Genomic DNA, 23,810 nt, shown 5'->3' with positions numbered 1-23,810 from the left:
TGATGATGGCAGCAACATCTTGAGCAGCTTGAAGCCTGCTGGTTATCTAGGCCAAGTCACATGTGTTCTATATGTATGAGTATGATTTTACATGCATGTCACACAGGATAGCGCACATCCTGAGGGTTTTTAGTAAGCACCGACAAGACTGATGGACAAAGAGCAAGAGCTTTGCAGGCTGTTAAGAAGAAAAATACAATCAGTTTTTAATTTAGTATCAAGGGCTTAAAAAAGGGGTAAACAACTCACTGCTGGTTTACAGAGGGACTGATTAAAAGAAGAACTCATCATTCAAAACCATGCCCGCTTACACAAACTGTGATTGCACAGGAAAAGCAGAGTGCAAGAAAGTAGAGGGTGCAATTCTTAAAAAAACTTATTTTTAACCCTGTGATTTTGGATGATTTGGGCTCCTGTGTTGTTTTTCTGTGCATGGACAAGTAGTCAAATTTTCTCCTGTAACTACAGTACTGTGCAAAAGTCTTGAGTCACACTACATTCCTTTATATTTGCCTTTCCAGCAGCTAGACTTCACTGTATTTTTATAGTCTTGGGCAGTAGCTTGCCATGCTTTCATGAGATAATTCAAAGTTTCGAGCATAACAAGGGCACGTAATTCAAGGGTGTTGTGTCTACATATTACTAACAACTTAGCAAAGAAGCAATTATTGTTTCTTATGGGCAGTGTTGGGGAGTAACGGAATACATGTACCGCCGTTACGTATTTAAAATACAAAATATGAGTAACTGTATTCCGTTACAGTTACCGTTTAAAAAGGTGGTATTTAGAATACAGTTACTTTGTTGAAATAAATGGATTACACGGCGGTACTTCCCTGTTTCATATTGTGGCGGGTCAGGACTGTTTGGGTTTTGTTTGACAGCTACGTTCTGTTGTTCCAGGCGGCAGCGTTACGGTTGCCAATGTTACAGGGTGCTGCTCTCTCTCTGTGTGTTTCCTGGGTGAGAGAGGCCTTTTTGTTGTTGTTGTGCTAAGCTAATAGGCAGAATGCTACAGGTATAGCTCTAAAGAATGTAGCATCATAGGCAGTGTAGTCCGTGCTGCAGGGAGAATGGACTGCCATACACGTTATGTGTCTGTGAGCGAGGGAGGGAGAAAAAGGAAAAGCACGAGCTGTCGTCGAGCAAAAACGGGAGCTGGAAGCATGTAAATATAATAATAACCACTGCAGCCAAGAAGCATGTAAATATAATAATAACCACTGCAGCCAAGAAGAGTGCCTGACGAGCCCAGTTGTAAGTAAGCTATAAAGACTTGACTGTCTGTACACTTTGTTCGTGTTTTCCTCCGAAACAATAAGTTTCTTTGGAGCAGTCTTTCAACGCCTCTCTCTGTCTCTCCCAACAAAGTTGACCCAGACAACAAAGTAAAGCTAGTTTTCAGCTACGAGCCCGACACAGAACCCACTGTATTAGCCAGAGGTCCCTTTACTACGGTTCGGAGCCGCCGACCTTCAGTAACAGTAATAAATCACAGCAATAGTACATTCACGTAGTTGTAAACAGCATGATAATATATTAAGTAATCCAAAGTATTCAGAATACGTTACTCTCATCGAGTAACGTAACGGAATACGTTACAGAATACATTTTGGGGCATGTATTTTGTAATCTGTAATGGAATACATTTTAAAAGTAACCTTCCCAACACTGCTTATGGGACTATGTATCATTTTATCTTGAAGGACTTTGAGTAAACCCAGAATCTCTTTTACTAAATCTACAAAAGATGTCAATGATAATACAGGTTGACAGCCATTAAATAGCATTTTTGAGGAAACTGGACAAGTGGCGCACAAAAGATGAACCGTATCTAAAAGTCGTGTCCTTTAACAATAAGGAGAAAGATCTGATTCTTTCAGAGATGGATCTGGCTGTTTAGCTGATCCATTTACTGCTCACTGACGCCTCATAGTAGTCTCAGTGGAAAGATGGCTGTCAGAAAGTTACAAGTACTATAAAATAACAACTATTGACTTTCAGGCTTTTTAGAATGGTACAGACTCTGCCTTACATTATGTATTCCCATGTATGTTTGCACATTTACAAAAAATCGCTGCACTTATTTCACATTTTCACACACATAAAGTTAAACAGTAGAGCATAGAATAGTAAAAATGAGTTGTGACTCGAGAAAATATTTCCTGCCTGCAAGCTATTCTCAGACCTTCTCCTCCTCACCTTCCCCAAAGCATCTTGGCCTTCCTCTCTCCATCACCATTGACTTCAGCAGCAGCACATTGTGTAGGTCGGGCTCACCCACCTCCAGTCTCACTGCAGCACCACCATCTTCTACATAAAAACAAGCAGATACCTTCACTTTTTTACAAAATCATGAAATAATTCCTGCAGTGGCACACTATCACTGAGTTTCTCCTATTATTTTAGAAGAAGCTGCCATTAGCAATCAAGCCATTTTATTCAGTAACTGCAGGGCCTGGTTAGGTACAGCTGTGACACTTCAGTCACCACAGTTTCCATACATGCTGATTATCCTCAACATCCATTAACCTAAAAGGTTCACATGTTCGTGCAGGTATTTGTGCATCTTTTTAGGATTATGGTTCATTCGGTTTAATCCATCAGCGGTGGATTATGGCATGTTTGATCACAGAGGCCACGCATTCAAATAAACACTGCCTGATCCATCCGATCGACCTTATGTGGGTTAAGACGTACATATTCAATCGTTCTTTTCTCATCACTGCTGGAAAATAAAGTACTAAACAAATTTCTTCACCCATTAATTGTTTGTAATTTATGACTTCAAACAGTTATGGCCACTGTTGTTGGTGTTTTTGGATTTTAATCATATTATTTATCTCTGGTTCTGCCATGTGCACCATCTGCTGTGTAGCTCTAAATGTTATGAACAGACAGACCTCCAGCTGCAGTCAGATTTCTACCCATTTGCTCGCAGTGCTGTTTGCAGTAGCAGTCGGACAACCTCTGAGATCATGATCCAAGTTTTAGTGAATGAAAAATAATAATAATAAAAATAATAAAAACCTAATGTAGAATAATCAATGGATGTTATAAGATACTTATCAAACAGAAGACAAAGAAAGATTAATGTTGTTTCTGTCATTTATATTTGTTGGCGTGGCTCTGTTCTGGGAGAGTTAGTTTTGTATTTCTCATTATTTTTGTTTGGTTTTCAATGAGTTTCAGCTTTATATATATTATTTATATCATGTAATCATGCATTAAGCTTATTAGTTCAGTAGTATTTTTATTTCTTTTAAATATTACAATTTGGTCACTGTTTCTGGAGCAGATTGAGCGGTTCAGAAGTATTACAGTATTATAATGATACAATAAACCAATAAACTCTGAATAAACATGTGCTCTTATACATGTTGTGTTGACAAAATGACTTAAATGGTTATATCGAGATCAATATATTAGTTATCAGAGATATTCTTTTATTCTTTGTATGTGGAAGTTAAAAATAAAACCTTTAGAGACCAGAAGGTGAGCCCCTGGCAACCAAGGAAAAACTGCCTATTCCCAAACTGGTTGGAGAGTGGTTGCTGGAGGTTGCTGGTAGTTGCTAGGTGAAACTGGTTGCAAAGAGGTATATAAACTTATTTAACTTATATAAAATCTCGCACAATACACCAAAAACCCCAAAGCTCTTGCTTTGGTTGCAACTGCCAAACTTGTCTGCAAGTTGTTCCTGGTAGTAAAGAAGTAATAATTCTGAAGCAAACTACAAACAAGCATGAATTCAGTGCTTGACAGAGGTGTTATGTCCCTAAAGGTTGTACAGTCAGGTCCAGATTGTTGATCAATCAGATTTATTATAGTTTTTCAGCCTAATGATGCCCTCCTTCACTTGACTCGACATCTCTTTGGACCTCATTCTGAGAGTTGCAGTGAACATCTCAGGAGGAGAGGTTGTACCTCGGGACGTAGAGCAGGTTTTCTATCAGACGAAAAGTGGGTGGTTTGATCACCAGCTCCATGTTGGGTGTTAAAGTATCCTTGGCAGTTACCCTGATGTATTTGTATCCGTGTTACAAAAAGTGTTTAGTTAGAGAATAAAAAGCAATAAGAGGATGTTTTCATGATTGGGTGAATGAGTTTTATAGAAAAAAGAGTTTTCAGTTAGAGTAGAAAAGTGTTATATAAGCACCACTCCATTTTTTCTGCTTTATCTACAGGGAACGGGCCTCACATTGACACAAAAAAAGATTTGCAGTAAAATTTTGAATCCCAAAAGATTTGGGTCTATGTAGAAAATTTGTTGGAATTTCTAAATATTAACTGAACACTGTTGTTAACCCACCTGAATAAAAGATGACTGATCAGAGGCAAAGTAACCTAAAGTTGACCAAGTGCTTGTGGTCTCAGCTGTAGCTAAAATACTATCTGTCTTCCTGCCTACCTAACCAGATTCTGTGGTCCAGAGTTCACAGCATGACTGAGCAGTTCTTGTTTTAGGATCGAGTGTGAACCAGTGACTGCTTTTATTGCACTTTTCAGAACAAAATTATGACTCCATTCGCATTTGTGTGGCAGCCTGTTTGCTTAATTTGCATGCTTGTGCATTCATTGTGCGTGTGCTTGAACAATACTCAGTGGGTGTGTTCCTAATGTTAAGATGAACAGGGAAAATTGTGGTGGTGGTGGTGGTGGTGGTGGGGGGGTGCGCAGTAAACTGCACCATAGTGCATAGCCCTTGCATAATTCATAGCTCTGCACTGAGCCATAATCTTTCCTCAGTGTGCTAATGAAAGCTGCAGCGCTGCATTTTTACTGCATGTAAGTCAAGCTGATGTTAATGTGGCAGGAGAGAGAACATTGCATCATGACTGGGTACACTGGCTTCTCACTCCTGCCATTTCTACTTTGTCCCTCCGGACACTTGCAGCGGCTTTAATCCAACAGTCCATCAAATGTCACTGGGGGCTGATGATTCACACACACTTTTATGGTTTTTCAAAGCCAGAGAATGGGTTTGTGGGGAAGAGAGCACCTTTAGATGGGAGGTTTGTGTGGCCAGTAATGAACAAATTCCTGCAGGTAGAGGTGATCCAGCTGCAGCTGGCTACCTCGACGGCAACGCGTTTCGCAATTCCCATTCAGGACTGAGAATCGGCGAGCGAAGCCAAATCTCCCCCTAATTTTCTTTCAAAGAAACTTTATGTTTATATGATGGATAATGTGCATTAGCAAGAGCAGCAAATCATTCACACTCCTTTCCTCTCCCCTCTTTCCCTCCCATTGCCCATCAGTTCTGTGGGTTTGCCTCATTGAGTGCACTGGAGTGAAACCGATGTGCATGGTCGCGCTCAATAGCTCCACGCTGCTCAGCACGGGGATATTAGTGTACTCTGCCAGACGGTTTGGATACAGTCCTCTGACATCACTTGGAAAGAATCAGCTTTATATCTTTCAGCCCCTGACGCGTGTTTTAGTGGCCCACATACACAGATCCAGACGAGGGGTATAGGAGAGTTAAGCCGCTGATAAATGCCGACAAGAGAGAAGACACTGAAATTATTTAGTTGACTGAAAAAGGACAGCGAGGGACAGATTCTATAGAATGGTTCATGATAGCGGAAATGAGCGAGGGATGACATGTGTTTATCCCACAGCATGACATCATGATTTAGCTTCTTTTTTTTTCTTTCTCTTCTTTTTTTTTTTTTCTTTTTTTTACCAAAATCAAAAAACCTTTTTTTGTTTAAAAATTTCAGGCATGATTTCCTGTGAAAAGCTTCAATTCTTCCCCACAAGAGACCCTGAATTTGAACCAGAAGGAATAGCTCAAGGCAGGAGACAACTGTGAGTCTTGTAGGCGTTCTTGTGCTTCCACATTAGTCTCACTCCAGTCTTCACGGCTGACGTGACGTCTCTGAAGAAAAGTGGGCGTGTGCTAGGCGTTATAAAAAAAAAAAAAAAATGGGAGCGCTTTATTAATTTCAAACAGAGCAAATAATCTAAAGAATGAATTTTCTGTGTCTCCCTGTCTGTGGGGCTAAGCTAACGTGACAGTGGGAGATGGCCTCATTATTACAGGCGATGGCTTTAAAAGGCTCGCCTAACACCTCGCCACCTGAGGTTCGTTCTTGGGTGGTTCGTGTCAATCGTCTCGCAGCTTTATAAACCGGGCAGACTTCTGCTTGCAATGAGCTTATCCATTATTCTGAGAAAAATTCCCTTTCTATTTTTAAGAGAAGAGAGGAAGCCGTGGAACATGGAGAAGACAGCGCGTGGACCATCTCGCTCTCCACGTTTCCTCTTTGATTAAATTCTTTTTACTATGATTTTTTTCTTCCTTCTCTTTCTTCATCTTGACTGACTTACAGTGTCCTGTTGAAAAGCTGAAATACAACGCACTATATTTTGAGTTAATCATGTGTTATCTCATGCTATACTGCATTGACATCAGTACTTATAATAAGAAAGAAGCTTAAAATCTAAGAAAAGTTTTAAGAAGCTGTCAAAATGCTCAAGCTGGGCTTGTGATTCAGTAACATCCTCTCTTCCAAGAATGTCTCTTCAGAGCAGAGGAGAATACAAATTGGAGTGTGTGCTGCAAAGTCACAACCTAAAAAGGAGGACAGTGTTGTTTTTTTTCCCCCCTTTGGTATAAATCTTTTGAAATTTGCCCAGCACATCTGTCTGTTTTGGCTCATCCCCCAGGAGACAGATTACTTTAAAAGTTACACTGCAATATCTCATAGATATCTGCTAACAACCTGTCACTTCTAAGCTGAAGCGAGTCTGAAAACCCCTCCAGAAAAGAATATTTGGCTTAAAGGTTTGATGTACACATTCACTTGTTTGCTGAGTTTAATATGAGGATGGTTTACACTGTCATGGCTTTCTGATTAAAACAAAAACAAAAAGGAAACAGGAAAAAAATATATCCAATTCCAATCTGGTCCCTACATTGACTTGAGGATAACTCCATTACACTCAATCATCTCTTCTGTTACAGTCACGAAAGGAAATGCAGCGGTAGCAGGACTGAAATTGTTCTGACCGTGTGCAATGAACTTGCAGTCTTATTTCATATGAAATGATTGTTTCTTCAAAGCAAGTTTGGTGGATCAAAACCTGGATATAACCTGGCAATAACAGAGAGTTAGTCTGCTATCAGTTTGCAATTGAATGGGGTCTAGTTGTGATGTGAGTAATCATTGGAAATCTGTTGAAAATTGGTTGCTGTCTGCATGCAGACAATGTCTCATTAAATATTTAGACTGAGAGAGCCAGAACCTCAGAGATCTGAAATAAAATATCAGAAATGTCTCCATAAATGGTGACGTGGGTGCAGAGATGGGCAGTAATGCATTACTTGTAATGCGTTACTGTAATCCGATTACTTTTTTCAAGTAACGAGTAAAGTAAGGGATTACTATTGCAAAAATGGTAATTAGATTACCGTTACTTTCCCGTAGGAACGCTGCGTTACTGCGTTACTAAAGCCGTGATTTTTTGCGAGAATGTCTCATGACAGTGACGTAAGCAAGTGCAACGGTGACAACAGCTGTGTGCAGATCAACAACGGACAATATATCGAGTGCGGGAGAGAGTATGAGCGTGCAGCGTTTAAAGCGTGGAAGTACTGACCTTACTTTGAGTTTGATTCCATAAAAAGTGACAAAAACATTAGTGTCCGTTGAGCGCGGGAAGAAAACTTCTTTTTACAGCAAAAAAACCCCTAAACTTCCAAGCAAGCACCGAGTGCGCTACCACGTAATGGGAAATTCATGGAGAAACTCGCGGATTCTTCCACTGACCGCTGCGGCACACCTGCACCAGGGTAAACCTCCGCCTATCCTACTCCTGCTTTACAGGTGAAAATAGAGCAACAGGACCGCTGAGTCTTTGACTTTATTTATTTTCTGCTGTGTTTTACTTGCATCTATTTGAAAGACTGAGTGTAAACACACAAAAAAAATTTTATTTTATGTGCTGGAATGTGCAGAAAATAAGTTTAAATGTTAAACAAATTTCTTCCAGTCAGAGAATGTTGCATATAATTTAATTTTTGCTTGATGCATAAAGTTAAAAGATTAAAACTAATAAAACAAGTTTTAAAAAGATACTTTTCCATTTGATTACATTTTGTATGATGGATTATGTGGAAAAAGTAGAATTGGGCTGAAAGATCTATCGCTTTATCACCTATTCAGGTTGTAAATCGTGTTTTTAAAAAGTAACTAAGTAACTAAGTAATTAATTACTTTTCAAAATAAGTAATCAGTAAAGTAACTGGATTACTTTTTTGGGGAAGTAATCAGTAATTAGTTACTGATTACTTTTTTCAAGTAACTTGACCAACACTGCGTGGGTGCTGCAGGTCAACAATTTAACTGTAAAATGACAAAGGCAGTCAAGCAGCCTTGCTTTTATACAGGAATATAACCAGAAAAGAAGCAGCGGAGTCCTCCTATTGCAAAGAAACATAAGTTCATCAATGCAAACAAACTCAGATTGATTGTTATATGCTGACAGATTGTAGGCGTTTATAAATAAGACAGTTATTATTTACAAACCCTGCAAATCTGTCTGAGAGTGATTGCAGTCAGTCTAAGCCCGAATGTGACTGTTTTAAGACAGGTTCCCTCCCACCAGGCAACATTTCCACTGGTCATCAAAAGTGATCGCTCAGAGCTTGAGGATATTACTGGTCACCACAACTACATGCAACATTACTCTGTTTCCTAGTTACAAGGAGGTTGCTGTCCTATTTGTCATTAAATACACTGGCATGCCTTATAGAAAGCCTCACTATTCTGTTATTTATCAGCATCAGTGGCAGTTCGTGCTGCTATTACATGGATGTATTCAGATCATGTCCATCACTTGCTCTAAAATGCACCTGATGTATTTCAGGAATTTAGAGCATTTCCAAGGGCTCCAAACTGCCTTTATGCGCTTCTTTCTTCCCGATCTTTATTATTGGCATTCATAACAAAAGCAATAAGAAATGCACAAAAAATGTAGAACAGGGTCATGTAAAGTACAGTGAACAAATAACTACTTCTTCTCTATAGAAAGTTCTGCAACTTGTGATCATAATTATGCATCAATTCTTTTTTTTTTTCTGTCTGCAATTGCTGTGCTAGACACAAAAAAAGACCTAAAGGCTACGTTCTGTAAGGCTCAAATATCTGTCACTGGTAAAAGCTCTGAAGTTACAGACAACAATCCACAGATTCTGTCTTCACTATATAACATGTGCTGCACATGCAAGGTGTGTGGTAGTCTGAATACATGTAGATTGGATGTTGGGGTCCTTTATAACCCATTCCCTTTCTAGTTTTTTAAGAATGACAGTTAATTCCATATGTTCCACATGAACCTACAAAGAAATGTGCGAGTGGATATGGAGAGGGTGTAGGGTGGATACCAATTGGTGTTAAAAGATCAAAGTTAAAAGAGGCAAAACTGTGGCTTAATTGACACGCACAAACACACAAACAAAAACAAAAATGCAGGAAGCATGAGAATTGATCTTGAATTAAATGGTAAATAAATCAGAACATTGGTGAGCAGTTATTCTCAACAGATGTAGCACATGTCCCGCGATATTTTTGAAAATACAGTTCCCAGCAAATGTCACAAATACAGACACACAATATAGGTGACGCGCAAAATGCTAAAGCTCTCCCAAAATGTTAACATAAAAATAAAGTTTTGACTTTATTATTTGGTGAGTATGGGGAACAAAACATGTTTTTTCATGCAATGATCACATAAAATAATACTACAGTAAACAAAAAAACAAAATGCCATTTAAAAACTGTATAAAGTGTGAAATAGTACACACAGTACTGCCTTATGCCTGCATAGCAAAAAAAAGAGTTTGTGCCTTTCTAGTAAGCTTGAAAGTCAATATTTGGTATGACCACCTTTATTCTTCAACATAGCCTGAAAGTTTCTTAGTCAAGCTTTCTTGTCATTTTTTAAGTAGTCTTCAGGAATAGTTCTTCGGCCTTCTTGAAAGCTAAAAGTTCTTCTTTGGATGTTGACTGCCTTTTGTTCTGTTGTCTGCCAAGATGATCCCACACTCCTTCAATAATGTTGAGGTGCAGGCACTGGGGAGGCCAATCCATGACTGATAATTTTCTAATTCAAGTGCCTTTTTTTTTTTTAAAATTCAAGTATGGTTTTACTGGATTGTCCGAGTGTTTCAGATCTTTGTCATAGTGGAAAACTAAGCTGCTGCCAGACTCTTTCCAGATGTTACTGTATGATGACTTTTATGTGTCCATAATTCCATCATTTTTGGCAAGCTCCCCAACATCACTGGCTGAAATGCAATCCCAAACCATGATAGAGCCTCCACTGTGTTTTAACGATGACTGTGGACACTCACAGCTTGTTCTAAGTTAAAACGGACCTAAAATAATAAATATTGGTAACTGAATATGGTCATTTTTTTAATTCAGTGAAAGTATGCTGAATAGCTCAACTCGTGTTTAAGTAGACTGGTGTAAGACAGCACGTTCACTCCTGTTTAGAGTGAAATCCCATTTGAGCTCTTATCTTTGATGGAAGCAGCCCTGTTGATTTTAAAATAGCATCAAAATCATTTTGCTGTTAAAAAGAAATCCAAAATAATAATAAAATACAGAATTTGTGTCTGTGATGAGGTACCCCCCCCCAAAAAAAAAAAAAATTTTAAAAAAAAAGAAATAAATAAATAAAAAATAATAGAGTATTTTGAGACTCTTTTGGCTAACCAGTCTTAATATATCTAATATAATCTGTCTAAAAAATTAACAAGATGGCTTTAGAGCTAAATGTTAGAACTATTAGTAGTATCCTAGTACCCTTTAACTAGCTTAATAGTTTTGTGCTTGCTTTCACATAATCTTAATTTAAAAAAATAAATAAATAAACTTTTAGTTAACCAGGAAGATCCCATTGAGATTAAAAACCTCTTCTTCTTTTTTTTAACCCAGTCATGCATAAATGATGACAATCTCAATCAGGATTTTTTTTTTACTAACTATTAACTATTTTTATTCATCTTTAGACATGAAAAGATAAATATAAATACTTAAAATCCTGACTGAGGTTGTCATAATTCATGCATGACAGGCTTAAATAACAATAATTACACTGAAACATGTCTTGCATCTATAGTAACATTAAACAACCAGTGGGTGGCTGAGTATGGAGTGACACATCGGTGTCCAATGTAGTGGTTTATGTGCAAGTGTACCATCAATATTGACACAAATACAAGAAACTGTAGGGATCACTATGTGTGAAAGGCTTAAGCGAGACCTGACTAAGATAGGCAGCAGCAAGTATCTCACAGTTACAAAAATTACACATTTAAACAGAGGCAACAACAACAACACACACACACAAAAACCAAAAATTTATAAACAATTAAATAAAATTACAAACAATCTAACTGAAACAGTTGCATGTTATAAAATAATTTAATAATTTGATAATTATTTTCAAACTGAATAATTTGAAAATGCATTTTTGAAACAAATGAGGGGGTGGCTCGAGACTTTTGCCCAGCACTGTATTCCTCTCACTTGCAGTGAGTCTATAAAATGTCATGCTTTTGATTTTGACAGTTAGATGAAGTGTTCTGCGTGCGATGTCTTACACAATGAAGTGATTCTAACATATTTTGGAGTCTAACAAGGATTGAGAAATGTGCTTTGTGTTGTGAAGCTCTTCGCACATTGTTTTGACATCTTCAACTGAGATCATTGATAATAATTAGAATGTTTGGGAAATTCAGTTATTCTTTTGGCTGATAGTACATATCATATCATATCTATCTATCTATCTATATACACTACAATATATACTAGAATCCCAAGTTTAAGTGACTTTGTTTTTTGTTCAGTGTTTCCCTTTCTGAGGTTCCTACAACCCATTTTAGGCCAAGTATTTTGAGCAACACACAGAGAGGGAACCTGACCTGATCACAGTGACCTGCTGCTTTCTCTGCCTCTGCGGCGCTTCACGGGATACTTGGTCCCTGCAGCAGCTGTGTTCCAATTAGAAAGCCCTGACTTCTGTGGCCTGTATTAGCATTTCATTTAGGCTCCCCTGCTCCTCACCTGGCTCCCGTGGTGTGGTGGTCCACCACAAACTGTCACCGGCTCAGACCACTTGGCTGAGACTGCCCACCAATCCCACTAATTGACTCCTGATCTTCCCACAGCGCGCAGGTGAGCCCACACCACATTAGCTTAGATTTAACATGCAATCTGGAGGAATATCACCTAAACTTCTTAGTGCATCCCCTGTATGTCAGATAACAGTTGCTTTAAAAGACACAGAGACAGCTTGTATGGAGGCTACTTTTGAACATAACCTGCCTTGCTTATACTCCCAGAGACGCCAGGTCTTAAAGGCAAGCTCATTGTATGTTTCTAATACTTTACTAACAGTAGCGGAGTTGCTCCAAATCATATTTTCAAGCAAGATAATATCACCAACCACAGGTCCTTTGTACCGTGGTGTGAACATTAGGGGAGTCACGCTGCTGGCTGTGACTGCAGAGGGGTGCCCCGCAGAGAATGAGAGATTCCTCTAATCACTTCTTGCCTGGGGTGAGGGCTGCAGAGGGCCAGGCACTGCAGTCTTATCTCTAGGAAACATGCCACAGCGACTCACACATGAGCACACGCGCAAGTACTTTTTATGCGCGTCCGCCAGGATGCACACGTACACAGACAACAGCGAGCGCGCTCCCTCGGCAGCTGAGATATCCAAAGGGAGGCGGATACATAGAGGCAGCACTCACTGTGTGTACTGAATTATCTCAAGTATTAAAATAATATTATACGCTACGTTATTATATAAAGAGAATCCCTGGGCTACCATTGTTGAGGGGGTCTTGAAAGAAGTGATTCCTACGTTTATTTCCCTGGCTGCTCCAGGATATAAAAAGATTTGAAAAGATCTTTAAAAGATAATATATACACTCATAACTTGCATAACATGACTCAATTTCCATTTTGGTTTACATAAGTTATTGAAAAATGTGTTAATAACAGAGGGGGGAGGGGGTTCACAGCCGCTGGGTATCAAGGCAGGGACTGTATTCTTCTCTCATTTAATTAGGGGGGTTTCAATTGAGAGAAACACCAACAGTCATTTCACTAAACAATTGGTTTCATTTTGCAACGACACGGCACCTAGTGGAATTACAGATGGCCTATCAATTAGAGCGCACAAGAATTACACAACACATTCTTCCTGTTAAAAAAGCAGGCCGCTTCATCAGTCCTAAATCTGCCAGTAAATAAAATATATGTCATCCTTTTGTCCAAGCTAAATAACCTTTTAAATTTGGTTCTAGAATGAAGTGTGGATTAGTAAACAAGAACGACTGCTGCTACTCTGTGCTAGACCCAAACAGAATCTTAGAGCTTTAAATAAAACTTAAACCAAACAATTTTGCATAGGAAAAACTTAAAAAATTACACTTAAAAGGTTGCAACATCTAGTAGAATGACAAATTCTATACAACAAAATCTGTAAACTATGCTTTTTTTTTGGTTTAACTGCTTCCTGGCGTTCCAGGAAGCAGTTAGTTTCCATTTAGTTTTGTACAATATGAAAATCGGCTAAATGACAGTTGAAATCTATTTGGGATGTGTAATCCATCACAGAGTCTGCCAAGTCTGTGTTCATTTTTGTCAAAGTCATACTATTGCTGCCTGGTAATACAGTTTATATGCAAACGGATTTGAAATGTTGCCCGCCTTTAACAAGTCGTCTTAACCATCTGGAAAGTTTACTGCCAACATTTTTTTTAAACCTTTTATTTTCCAAGTGGGACTAGAGACTAATATCTGCTTACTGTGATCATACTAGTTACATATTATCCGAGTTCTAAATTAAGAAAAAAATAGGACACCACCATATCTGGAACTATTAAAAGACTAAAATGACAGTTTTATAAACATCACCCTCTATTATCAAACCTATCAAAGCTAGATAGATCACTTCTTCTTCACCTAGTATTATTGGTAGTCACCATTAATAATCACTATTTCTTTCACAAAATGTGTGTGCATTTTGCATTCTTTATATCTATATCTATATGGGTACAAAGCTTCTTTTTAATGACTACAGAGCAGCTATGCTAAGTATGCTAGCTATGCTACGTATGCTAGCTATGCTAAGTATGCTAGCTATGCTAGCATATCAGGATGGCTACAGTAGATGTGGTATTAACAGGCACAGTTAATAAAACATGTTTATAACTTGGACATCTGAAAAATGAAGCCACTGCAGAAGTGTCAGGCTGTATTCTGTCAGTCTGCCCCAGGGCAGCTGTGGCTACAACCGTAGCTTGCCTCCACCAGTGTGTGAATGCGAGAGTGAATGAATAGTGGCATTGTAAAGCGCTTTGGGTGCCTTGAAAAGCGCTATATAAATCCAATCCATTATTATTATTATTATTATTATTATCATTATTATTATTAAGTGCCTTAAACCTTCATTATTTCTATTAGCCAGCAGGGGGCGACTCCTCCAGGTTGTATAGAGCTGTATAGAGGTCCATAAAGAATTACCCTCACCTATGTTGATCAGTAAAGGCTTGTCTGATGATATTTTAGTTTCAGTCACTACTTTCAGGACTTATTATATTCAACAAGATGTTCATTTTGATCATTATGAGCCTCAATAGAGTCAAAAAGGAAGTAGCAGGTGTACGTTTCCAATTGGCAAGATCCATTTTCAGTTTTATTTGTCATATGCAAGTTAGCACAGGGTCAACATCGCAATGAAATGTATTTGACGAGCAGAAGACAGTCACTCAGCAGAATGGTACAGTAGAAGAAAAAACTAAAATGATAAAAAATAAATAGAAAAATAGTAAAGAGCAAAATATTAATGAGACGTAGTAAAGAGAAAAGAGATTTTCAGTTAAGTGACTAAATATATATGTATATATAAATATATGTACACACTAGTGATTAAATAAAGAAAATCTTAATGTGACGGGGGGGGGGGGGGGGGGGGCAGATGGGATATTGCACAGGAATGAGCAGCAGTACAAGCGGAACAGTACAAAAGTTTTTTAGTGGTAGTTATTACAGTATTGCACTTTTTAAAATATAAATATCAATATAAATATCAGTAAAGTGGAGTGACCAGTGCAGATTAAACAGTACTTGTGAAGCTGCAGGGTAGCTTCTGAGTGCGTCCTGTGGACTGTGTTGTGTGTGTTTAAGTGTTGTGGTTGAGGTGTCGTATGGCTTGATGGTAAAAACTGTTTTTAAGTCTCGTAGTCCGACTCCTGTAACGTCTGCCAGATGGTAACAAGGAGAACAGCTGATGTGCTGGGTGGCTGTGGTCCTTGATGATGCCGTGTGCTTTACGGAGGCATCGCTGAAGATAAATGTCCTGAATAGCAGGAAGCCTCGTGCCAGTGATGTGCTCTGCTGCCTTCACCACCCTCTGTAGTGATTTACGGCTGCTGGCAGAGCAGCTTCTGTACCAAACTGTAATGCAGCTCGTCAGCAAGCTTTCAATTGCACACCTGTAGAAATGTGAGGTGATATTCGCGTTCATGCCAAACTTCCTCAGCCTCCTCAGGAAGTAAAGCCGCTGGCGAGCTTTCCTGATAGCAGCGTCTGTGTGAAGGGTCCAGGAGAAGTTCTCGGTGATGCTGACTCCAAGGAATTTGAAGCTGCTGACCCTTTCGACCTTGACACCGTTGATGTGGATGGGCTGGTGTTCCCTAACTGGTCGTTTCCGGTACTCCACTATCATTTCTCTAGTTTTGCTGACGTTGAGAGTCAGGTTATTTTCCAGACACCACTCGCACAGCGCCATCACCTCCTCTCTATAGGCCGTCTCATCGTTGTCTGCGATGAGGCCTGTGATGGTTGTGTCATCTGCAAACTTGGTGATGATGTTGGACTCGTGTTTAGCAACACAGTCGTGTGTGAACAGGGAATATAGGAGGGGGCTAAGCTCACAACCCTATGGCGTGCCTGTGGTGACCATGGCCGTGTAGTGTCACTGGTTGTGAAGTTATAAAAAATACCAACATGATCTATTATCATTGTGAGACACCAACTGTGCTTAATAGATATAAACATACTAACTGAGTACACTAACATTCCAACAAGTGATCTTGATCACTCACTGAATGCTATGAGGCCTTGTTGTTTCAGGCTTTTATTTGATTCAGTTAAAATTCCATTAACATGGATGTAAAACCTGAGTGTTGCTCCCATGCTTTCCCAACCACAGTATGCATTTATCACCACGTTTGTCTTAAGCTGGGACTGTCTAAGTTTTTGTTGCAACCATAAGAAATGGATTGCGCTGCTTTCCCGCCCCAGTAAACAGGCTTCCTCCTTGTGAAGGTATAGATGGGTTTGATATAGGATCCTGTTTAACCCAGAAACGACGCCACGGCCCCCGGGACAGCCCATTCCTCACACTGCACATCCATCATGTAGGGCAATCGAATGAATGGGATACTGGGCTTCCCTTGGGGATGGCCAGGAGAAAAGGAGAGAGGCGATGTAGAGAGGAAAAGAGGGTGTCAGATTTCACCCAGGCATGTGGGTGGAGGTAACAATAGACCCGCCTTCCACATTTTCCCACTTACGGCGTTCAATTTTTAACGGCCTCTTTTGTCATGCGCCATCATGTTCTGACTGCTAAACAGGAGACAGAGGATCCACAGGGAAGCCAGGTGAAGCCTGGGGAAATCTTCTGTTTAGGCTTGAAACACAGGATCTAGATTGGTGTAGTCGTGCTGGATTGGTGGCGGCTGTGAGGAATTTTCTGTGTTTACCGGCTCATTCTGATGTGCCAGACCTTGTAACAGCTTTTAGGTACCACAAACCCCACCGGAACTATATTAAAAAGCACACAACAGCGCTTTGCCCATCACACTGTGACAGACAGAAACTTATCAAGTGTGCATACCTTGAGCTGAGCCTGAGAATTGTTAAAAAGTCACCTCTAAATTCTCTCCTTTCACGCTGACTTTTAAGGCAGAGCTGATATCAACATTAATCCCTCCAAAGAAATTAGCATAAATTCTTGGTACTGTAATGGGATTGGCTTGTGTAAGTAGGAATTCAAAATATTACTGGTGTTTTATAATGTTGCAAACTATAATATCACAGCCTTTTACGTAGTTAGCCATCTTTATTTTTCGCTATAATTAAAGGATAAATTCTGCAAATTATTACTCATTGCCATCACTCTGTAACACATCGGGTGCTGAGGTTAAGCTTTTTAACTGGGTTGATGAAATGTAACTTGTCACAAACTAGATTTGTTGTTAATTTGATGACACACACACACACCCTGGACAATGTCATTGACATCTAAAAGCTAAAATCAAAGAAGTGTTTATTGTAGTTTAAATACAAAACCACCCTAGCAAGCTCCCCCCCCACCCCCCTCAATAAGTAACATAACAGATTATATGGATTAATTTTTAATATTAGTAATCCTGTAGAATAGCATAGTACTCTTAAAAGTAGCTTTATCCAGTCCTGCTAACGCTTTAAATGGCTCTGTGTATGTTTCAATAGCATGTTATTATTGTTTTGGTATCTATAGTATCAGCTTAATATTACTCTCTGAGAAAAATGAAAGCGTCCTTGTATCAGTTGACCTGTTTATTAATTTTCTAAAAGTTGAATTAAAAACGATATTATTTAGACGAACCAAATTTTGCTTCTTTAACGGGACCTTGGTGTGGTTTTGTCAAATGTAGTGCCACTAGCCTTCAAGTAATGGCACGTGCATTGGTTATGTTGCATGCAAACAAAGACTTTGCCACAACTGTGCATGTTTTTTCCCCAGAAAGTCTCATCTTTTCAAACTGTTGCAACATCTCCATCTGTATAATCTGGGATCGTCTAAGCCTCTGTGCTGATATATCATTAAAACTTTGGTAAAAAAAACAAAAAAACAATATAACCATACGCTTGTGTCTTTAACCTGGCTGTGGTGGAAACTCCATCTTTGCAAGGCTGCAAAAATTGAGACATGCACCACCAGCAGTTTGCTGTCTTGCTGTATGTTTTTTTTAGCGACACCTCTTTACTCTCAGTTAGTTACCAGCAGGACTTCTCCAAACATTTATTTTTCTATTCTGATTTTTACTTTTCACAACATTTAGTTCAGCTTTTCATCTATTTTGAAACTGGGTATTTTGTTTGTGTTTCTAAAGCACTTTGAGCCAGCTTCTGTTGTTTGAATGCGCTATAAGCTCTAAATATAATAGAGGTGACATTCAACACGACATTTTTCATAGCACGTGTTTGAGGTATATTTTTTAAATTTCCCCAACACAATTCAGTGGGCTACATGCCCAAACTATCAACCCTATTGCATTACTATCGATCCAACACTTAGCATGTGGTTGTCGCTCTTTCGTTTCTTTTCTTCTCTTCATTTTCTTTCAATTATAAAAGATATTTAGACCACTGGGATCACCGATGTTTACTGACAAAAGTACAATTTTAAAAAAGGTCATCATGTGCAAAATTTTGTGCAATTTGAATATCCTGCGTCTTTAAATATATAGTTTAAAGACAAACACATTTTATTGGACAGGTGACATCTCACTTCAGTAGGGAGCGACTGTAATAGCGCATGTGATTGGCTGAGACATTAATTATGCACTTGGCTTCCCTCGACTGTCTCTGTGTCCCCCTTGGTCCCCTCTCTCCACTGAGTGCTCATTAGTGAAATGGATTACTAATGGATTATTAATCTAAGAGGCGGGAGTCTGTGGCGACCCAGCTCTGAACACCTGGAAAACATAGTAAATAGCAGTTTACACACACAGACACACACAGGGTAACAAAAACAACAACAGAAAAACAGCGCATAAACACAAAGACACTCTCATAAGAATATTCACACGCACATGCACGTTGGCTGGGTGTTAGTTACAAGTCTTTTAGGACAAAAATAGCACAACCATCTGATTTATTGTTGCCCCAGTAAATATAACGGATACATCTAATTAGCCGTAATTAATCGTTGCACCATCTCCAGGTTTTGGTCTCCAAATGTACGGCCTCCACTACGTCCTCTGCTCCAGTCCGTACCACTGGCAAACAAATGGCACTCTCCACTGAACCACACGCAAGACACTACATATATCTTTTTTTTTCCTTTTTTTTGCGGCGAGGCACATTTTGCTTTTGTCACATAATTATTCCTCAGGAGAGACAATTAGCCACCACACAGCAGCTACGCCTGAAACATGCTACACACATGCATACATATAGAGGTATACACACACACACGAATCCAGCACATGTGAATGCAAAGCGGTAGCAAATTCATTCGAACATACCAGTCGTAATCACTCAAGCGCCCGAGTCCAGGGACGGCACCGTGTTTTTCACAGATAAAAGAATCTCTGAAACAAGGAGTGTATATTTAGATGGATAATTTAATCAGATACATACTTTTTTTTTGCATAAGCAGACCAAAACCATAAACTGATTGTACTGTACGTATTTTCCATATCAAAGAGAGACTTCAAAAGACAAGAGGCTTTAGTGTGTCCATTTGGGGGTTCTTCTTTTAAAAATAATCACTGTCCTAAGCAAAAGGCAAAATGATACAAAGCCACAACAAAGTGTTTCTTTTTGTAAAAGTTGCTGGCTTCTTACAAGAACTTCGAGCTGCTGCGAGAGAGAGAGAGCGGGCCAAAAGACGAAACCCACCTCCTTGTGTTTCACCCTAAATGTGTCATGTATTTGTCACAACTCACAACTGGCCTGGGCATCTCATAAACACTCAGAGCTTATCAAAATTGCCCCGCTACTCGCTGGAACGTCACTTGTAATCAGAGGCCAATTAGAAGTTCCAAATGGGACTGAAACAGATCCAGTAACAACTGACATGCCAGTTTCATTAAAAATGAAGCAAAGTCTGACGGGCTCATTTGTTTTCAGTTCTTAACCACCTCTGAGGAATTAGCTTTTTAGTCCCAATAGCATTGTTTGCCCCATTTAAATAACATCTCAGTGATTTTAATATGAATTTCTTCGCGCATCCGTGAATGCCGTTCGTTTCCTGAATGATCCTATTACTGAGAAATGGCACAATCTTCTGCTCCTTCTTTTCCGATTGTTACTGTCTTGGGAGCTGATTAAATCAGTTGGCTTCTCCATGTCTAGAGATACAAGCTTAGAAAGATACAAGGGAGGTCTACAGCTCTCCATTTTCTCTGATTAGTTACAAAGGTCTCCCTCTCGCTGCCGCTATCCTGGCCAAGATACGGGGCCAAGATAATTTGGCACTGACACACAGCTATGCCCCAAACAAACGCGGCCACGCACACTGATGCAATGCGAGAGTACATGCCGACAGCCTCCTTGTACACTTGATTTGGCTTAACGTATGCGAGCAAATACACACACACACACACATGCGAGCGATCCACCCCCATCCTCTGTACACAATGCTGATTATTAGGGGCCAGTGTTTTGGGGATGCAAGGGAGAACAGATAAAGAATTTGAATTCCTGGCAGGACTATCAGTAAAGGTTATTAAGCCGTTGTTGATGCATCCATTTGTCGTGGCTGTATCCAGCAGTGTGACATTTATCAAGTATGTCCAGCTAAATGTCACAGAGAGAGGTAGCTCGCTGTCCTGTCCCTAATTAGGACCCTGAAAGTCATACTGAAAGTCCCTCTCATCCACTCTTCTACTTCGGGACAACTTTGATCTCTTTCTCTTTCCTTTTCTCACTATTGCCTCTATCTTTATCTCCCTCACTCCTTTTTCTCCCCCCTGGCCTAGCAGGGAGTGCATGTTAAGCAAACTTTGGAGTTCAACAATTGATTCTGAGATGGGGGATAAAGCGCAGACAAATGGGGAGGGATGTAGGCCATCCGTCACGAACACAGGACTCATTGTTTGCAGATTTTAACCTATGGGAGAGCGAGCTTCTTCCCCAGTGGGCTCTACAAATCATAGGCAGGCAGGGGAGAGCAGCGCAGTAGGCAGGCCTGGCCTGGGAATAGCCTGAAAGCAGGACGGAGACTCAGGTGTAGTGAACAAAATGCCTAGCTTGTACTACTTGCTCTATCTCCCCGCTCACCAGCCCCAGTTTTACTGGCCAGAAACAGATTTTAAGGTGAGGTTACAAAAATGTGAAGTATAGCAGGAAAGAAATTGATTTAAACTCTTTAAAGGAAACAGTGTCATTTCTGATCAGTGCCGTTAATCCAGCAAAACAGCTTGAGAATAAGAATGCATCACTGTTTCTATGTGGCATTCATAACTGTTGTGTAACAGCTAAAGAATTATTAATACGAATGGTATAACATGCCTGTGATTGTATCAAATGATACGGAGCTGTACATTAAAAAAATTCCTACAAGTTTATTAACAATCACTATGACCCCTAAATATATAACAATGGCAAGTTATAAAGTTGCATAGATAACTAAGAAATACTCATAAATACCCCCTGTCCCCCTCCTAGCCTATCAATTAAACCACAATCACTATTTGTTTCTTTGCAAATGCATTTACCTTTTTGGTTTTTATATATGAAATTGTGCTCCAGATATTTATCCAGTGAGCCAGAAAAGACATTGTATACACATCCTTGTGTTATTTTTATTCCAGTGTTATTTTAGATTTTAATGTGTGTCTTCGTAGATTTGTGTATGCTACAGTTTCATGTAAAACACACTTAACACTACTGAATAACTGTTTTGTTACTTTGATTAAATAACTTATTAACTTATAACTTACATTTGTTTGAAGAAATAGGACGTTCTACCTTATAATGTTCAAAAAAATAACAAAACGTCAAAAGTCTTATTCATAATAATGGATTGCATTTATATAGCGCTTTTCGGGACCCCTCAAAGCGCTTTACAGTTCCACTATTCATTCACTCTCGCATTCATACACTGGTGGAGGCAAGCTACAGTTGTAGCCACAGCTGCCCTGGGGCAGACTGACAGAAGCGAGGCTGCCATATTGCACCATCGGTCCCTCTGGCCATCACCAGTAGGCAGCAGGTGAAGTGTCTTGCCCAAGGACACAACGACCGAGACTGTCCGAGCTGGGGCTCGAACCGGCAACCTTCCGATTACAAGACGAACTGTCAACTCTTGAGCCACGATCGCCCTCATCTGCCAAAACACCAAATGTCTGTTTTAAGTCACCGTTCACATTATGTCCTAACAAAATACACATAAATAACAACATTTTAACACTGTTCAGTTACAACTGGAAATGCTAGCAGTAGTGCCAGTCCTGCAGGAGCTACCATTCTCAATTTCAGATAGCGAGACAAAAGGCTGATGTGCGGTAATTGGCAACTTTACATGCAAAATGATTTAAAATGATCATTAACAATGATTCAAAAGGACTTTAAGTTCCTATTGGGTGGCAAAGGTGCAATCACAAATATTAAACAGTGTGCAACAATCCTTATGAGAATAATGGCAGCACGAGTTACAATGACAAACACTTGAATCTTTACACATCACACTTTTTGATACAGACGGACATTATCTGCTGACATTGAACGATGACTCAGATTGAAATCTCATTTATTAAGCCCAAATCATTTTCATAATTGGCTCAGCAGTCATTTTCTCCACTTTTACTGAACTGCTGCTGGAAATGCCTTTGGCTGACATTCCTTCCAGGCCAACACAGAACGTCTTTGACGTTTTGTGGCTCAAAGCAAATTCTTAATTGTCATTTAACCCTCTCAGACTCAAATTAAACATTTTGTTGCTAATGCACAACCAAGTCCTGCAGTGGTACTTCTGAGTAAAAAAACCTCATAAAACATGTATGTGGGGTAATCAGGTTGTTAGTTTTTAACTAGGGATGCAACAATACCAATTTTTTCAAACCGATACGATACTGATACTTGGATCTGAGTACTTGCCGATACAGAGTACAAAAAACGATACTTCTACCACACACACACACACACACACACACACACACACACACACAAATACAATTAATTGGAAGACAGGTTTTATTATATTCCCTGCCGATAAAAAATAAAATCTTAATGAAAATGACCACAAAAAAATTTCAAGTGAAAAATAAGCACTTCTGTTAAATTATTACAGAGTCTCCACATTGTAATTTAACAAAATATCACTGAACTATTGGCACTGTCTCGAGCTTTCAGAATAATAAATAAACACTTCTGTTTGGAATAAAATAAATACAAATTAGGTTTGTGAATAAATTAAACTTTTAAATTATTGCAGAGTGTCCATATTGTACACAAACAAACAAAATAATTATTATTAAATAAATAATAAAATATAAAAAATTATAAAATAAATAATAAATAAAATAATAATTGGCCCCCTAGTGGCCAATCTAAAAAACTACAACAGATACAGGACTACAACTCTGATTAATGAAATAAGTTGGTATCGGTTCATGGTATCGGTTAACTTTTACGAGTATGAATACACACACATTTTACAGTATCGGCCCCGATGCCCGATACCAGTATCGGTATCGGTGCATCCCTATTTTTAACTGTTGCAAATTGGCAACGCCTGCCTTGAGAGGGTTAAGACATAAATGAAATTTGGGATTAAAAAGAAAATTTGGAATCACAACCAAGCAATAAATTAATTAATTAAATTAAATAAATCTTGAATTCCTTCAAAATCAAATTTTAATTTGATGAGATCAATGTGAGAAAAAAAATCAGATTAAGATAAATTCCCTCCTGGATGATTCTTCCACTGAAGTCTTGGATTAATTTGTCCACACAAGAACATGAAAGCTGTATTTGAACTAACTGGTCAAGTTAATTATGATT

The 23,810-nt window shown here is 39.1% G+C and overlaps 1 protein-coding gene across 1 annotated transcript in view; it reads right to left on the bottom strand.

Moving 5' to 3' along the window:
- LOC146499715 (uncharacterized) overlaps nucleotides 1–23,368 on the bottom strand; it is a 56,359-nt gene extending 32,991 nt beyond the window's left edge. Inside the window, exon 1 of the mRNA XM_085137626.1 lies at nucleotides 15,524–23,368. Coding sequence (XP_084993752.1) covers nucleotides 15,524–15,819 — 296 coding nt within the window. The 5' untranslated portion in view covers nucleotides 15,820–23,368. The remainder of the gene's footprint in view (nucleotides 1–15,523) is intronic.
- Between the last annotated feature and the right edge of the window lie 442 nt (nucleotides 23,369–23,810).

This window comes from Neolamprologus multifasciatus, chromosome 17 (genome assembly GCF_963576455.1).
Source record: "Neolamprologus multifasciatus chromosome 17, fNeoMul1.2, whole genome shotgun sequence".
Lineage (NCBI taxonomy): Eukaryota > Metazoa > Chordata > Actinopteri > Cichliformes > Cichlidae > Neolamprologus > Neolamprologus multifasciatus.
The sequence above is the reverse complement of the archived record's forward strand: the minus strand, read 5'-3'. Positions and strand labels throughout refer to the sequence as shown.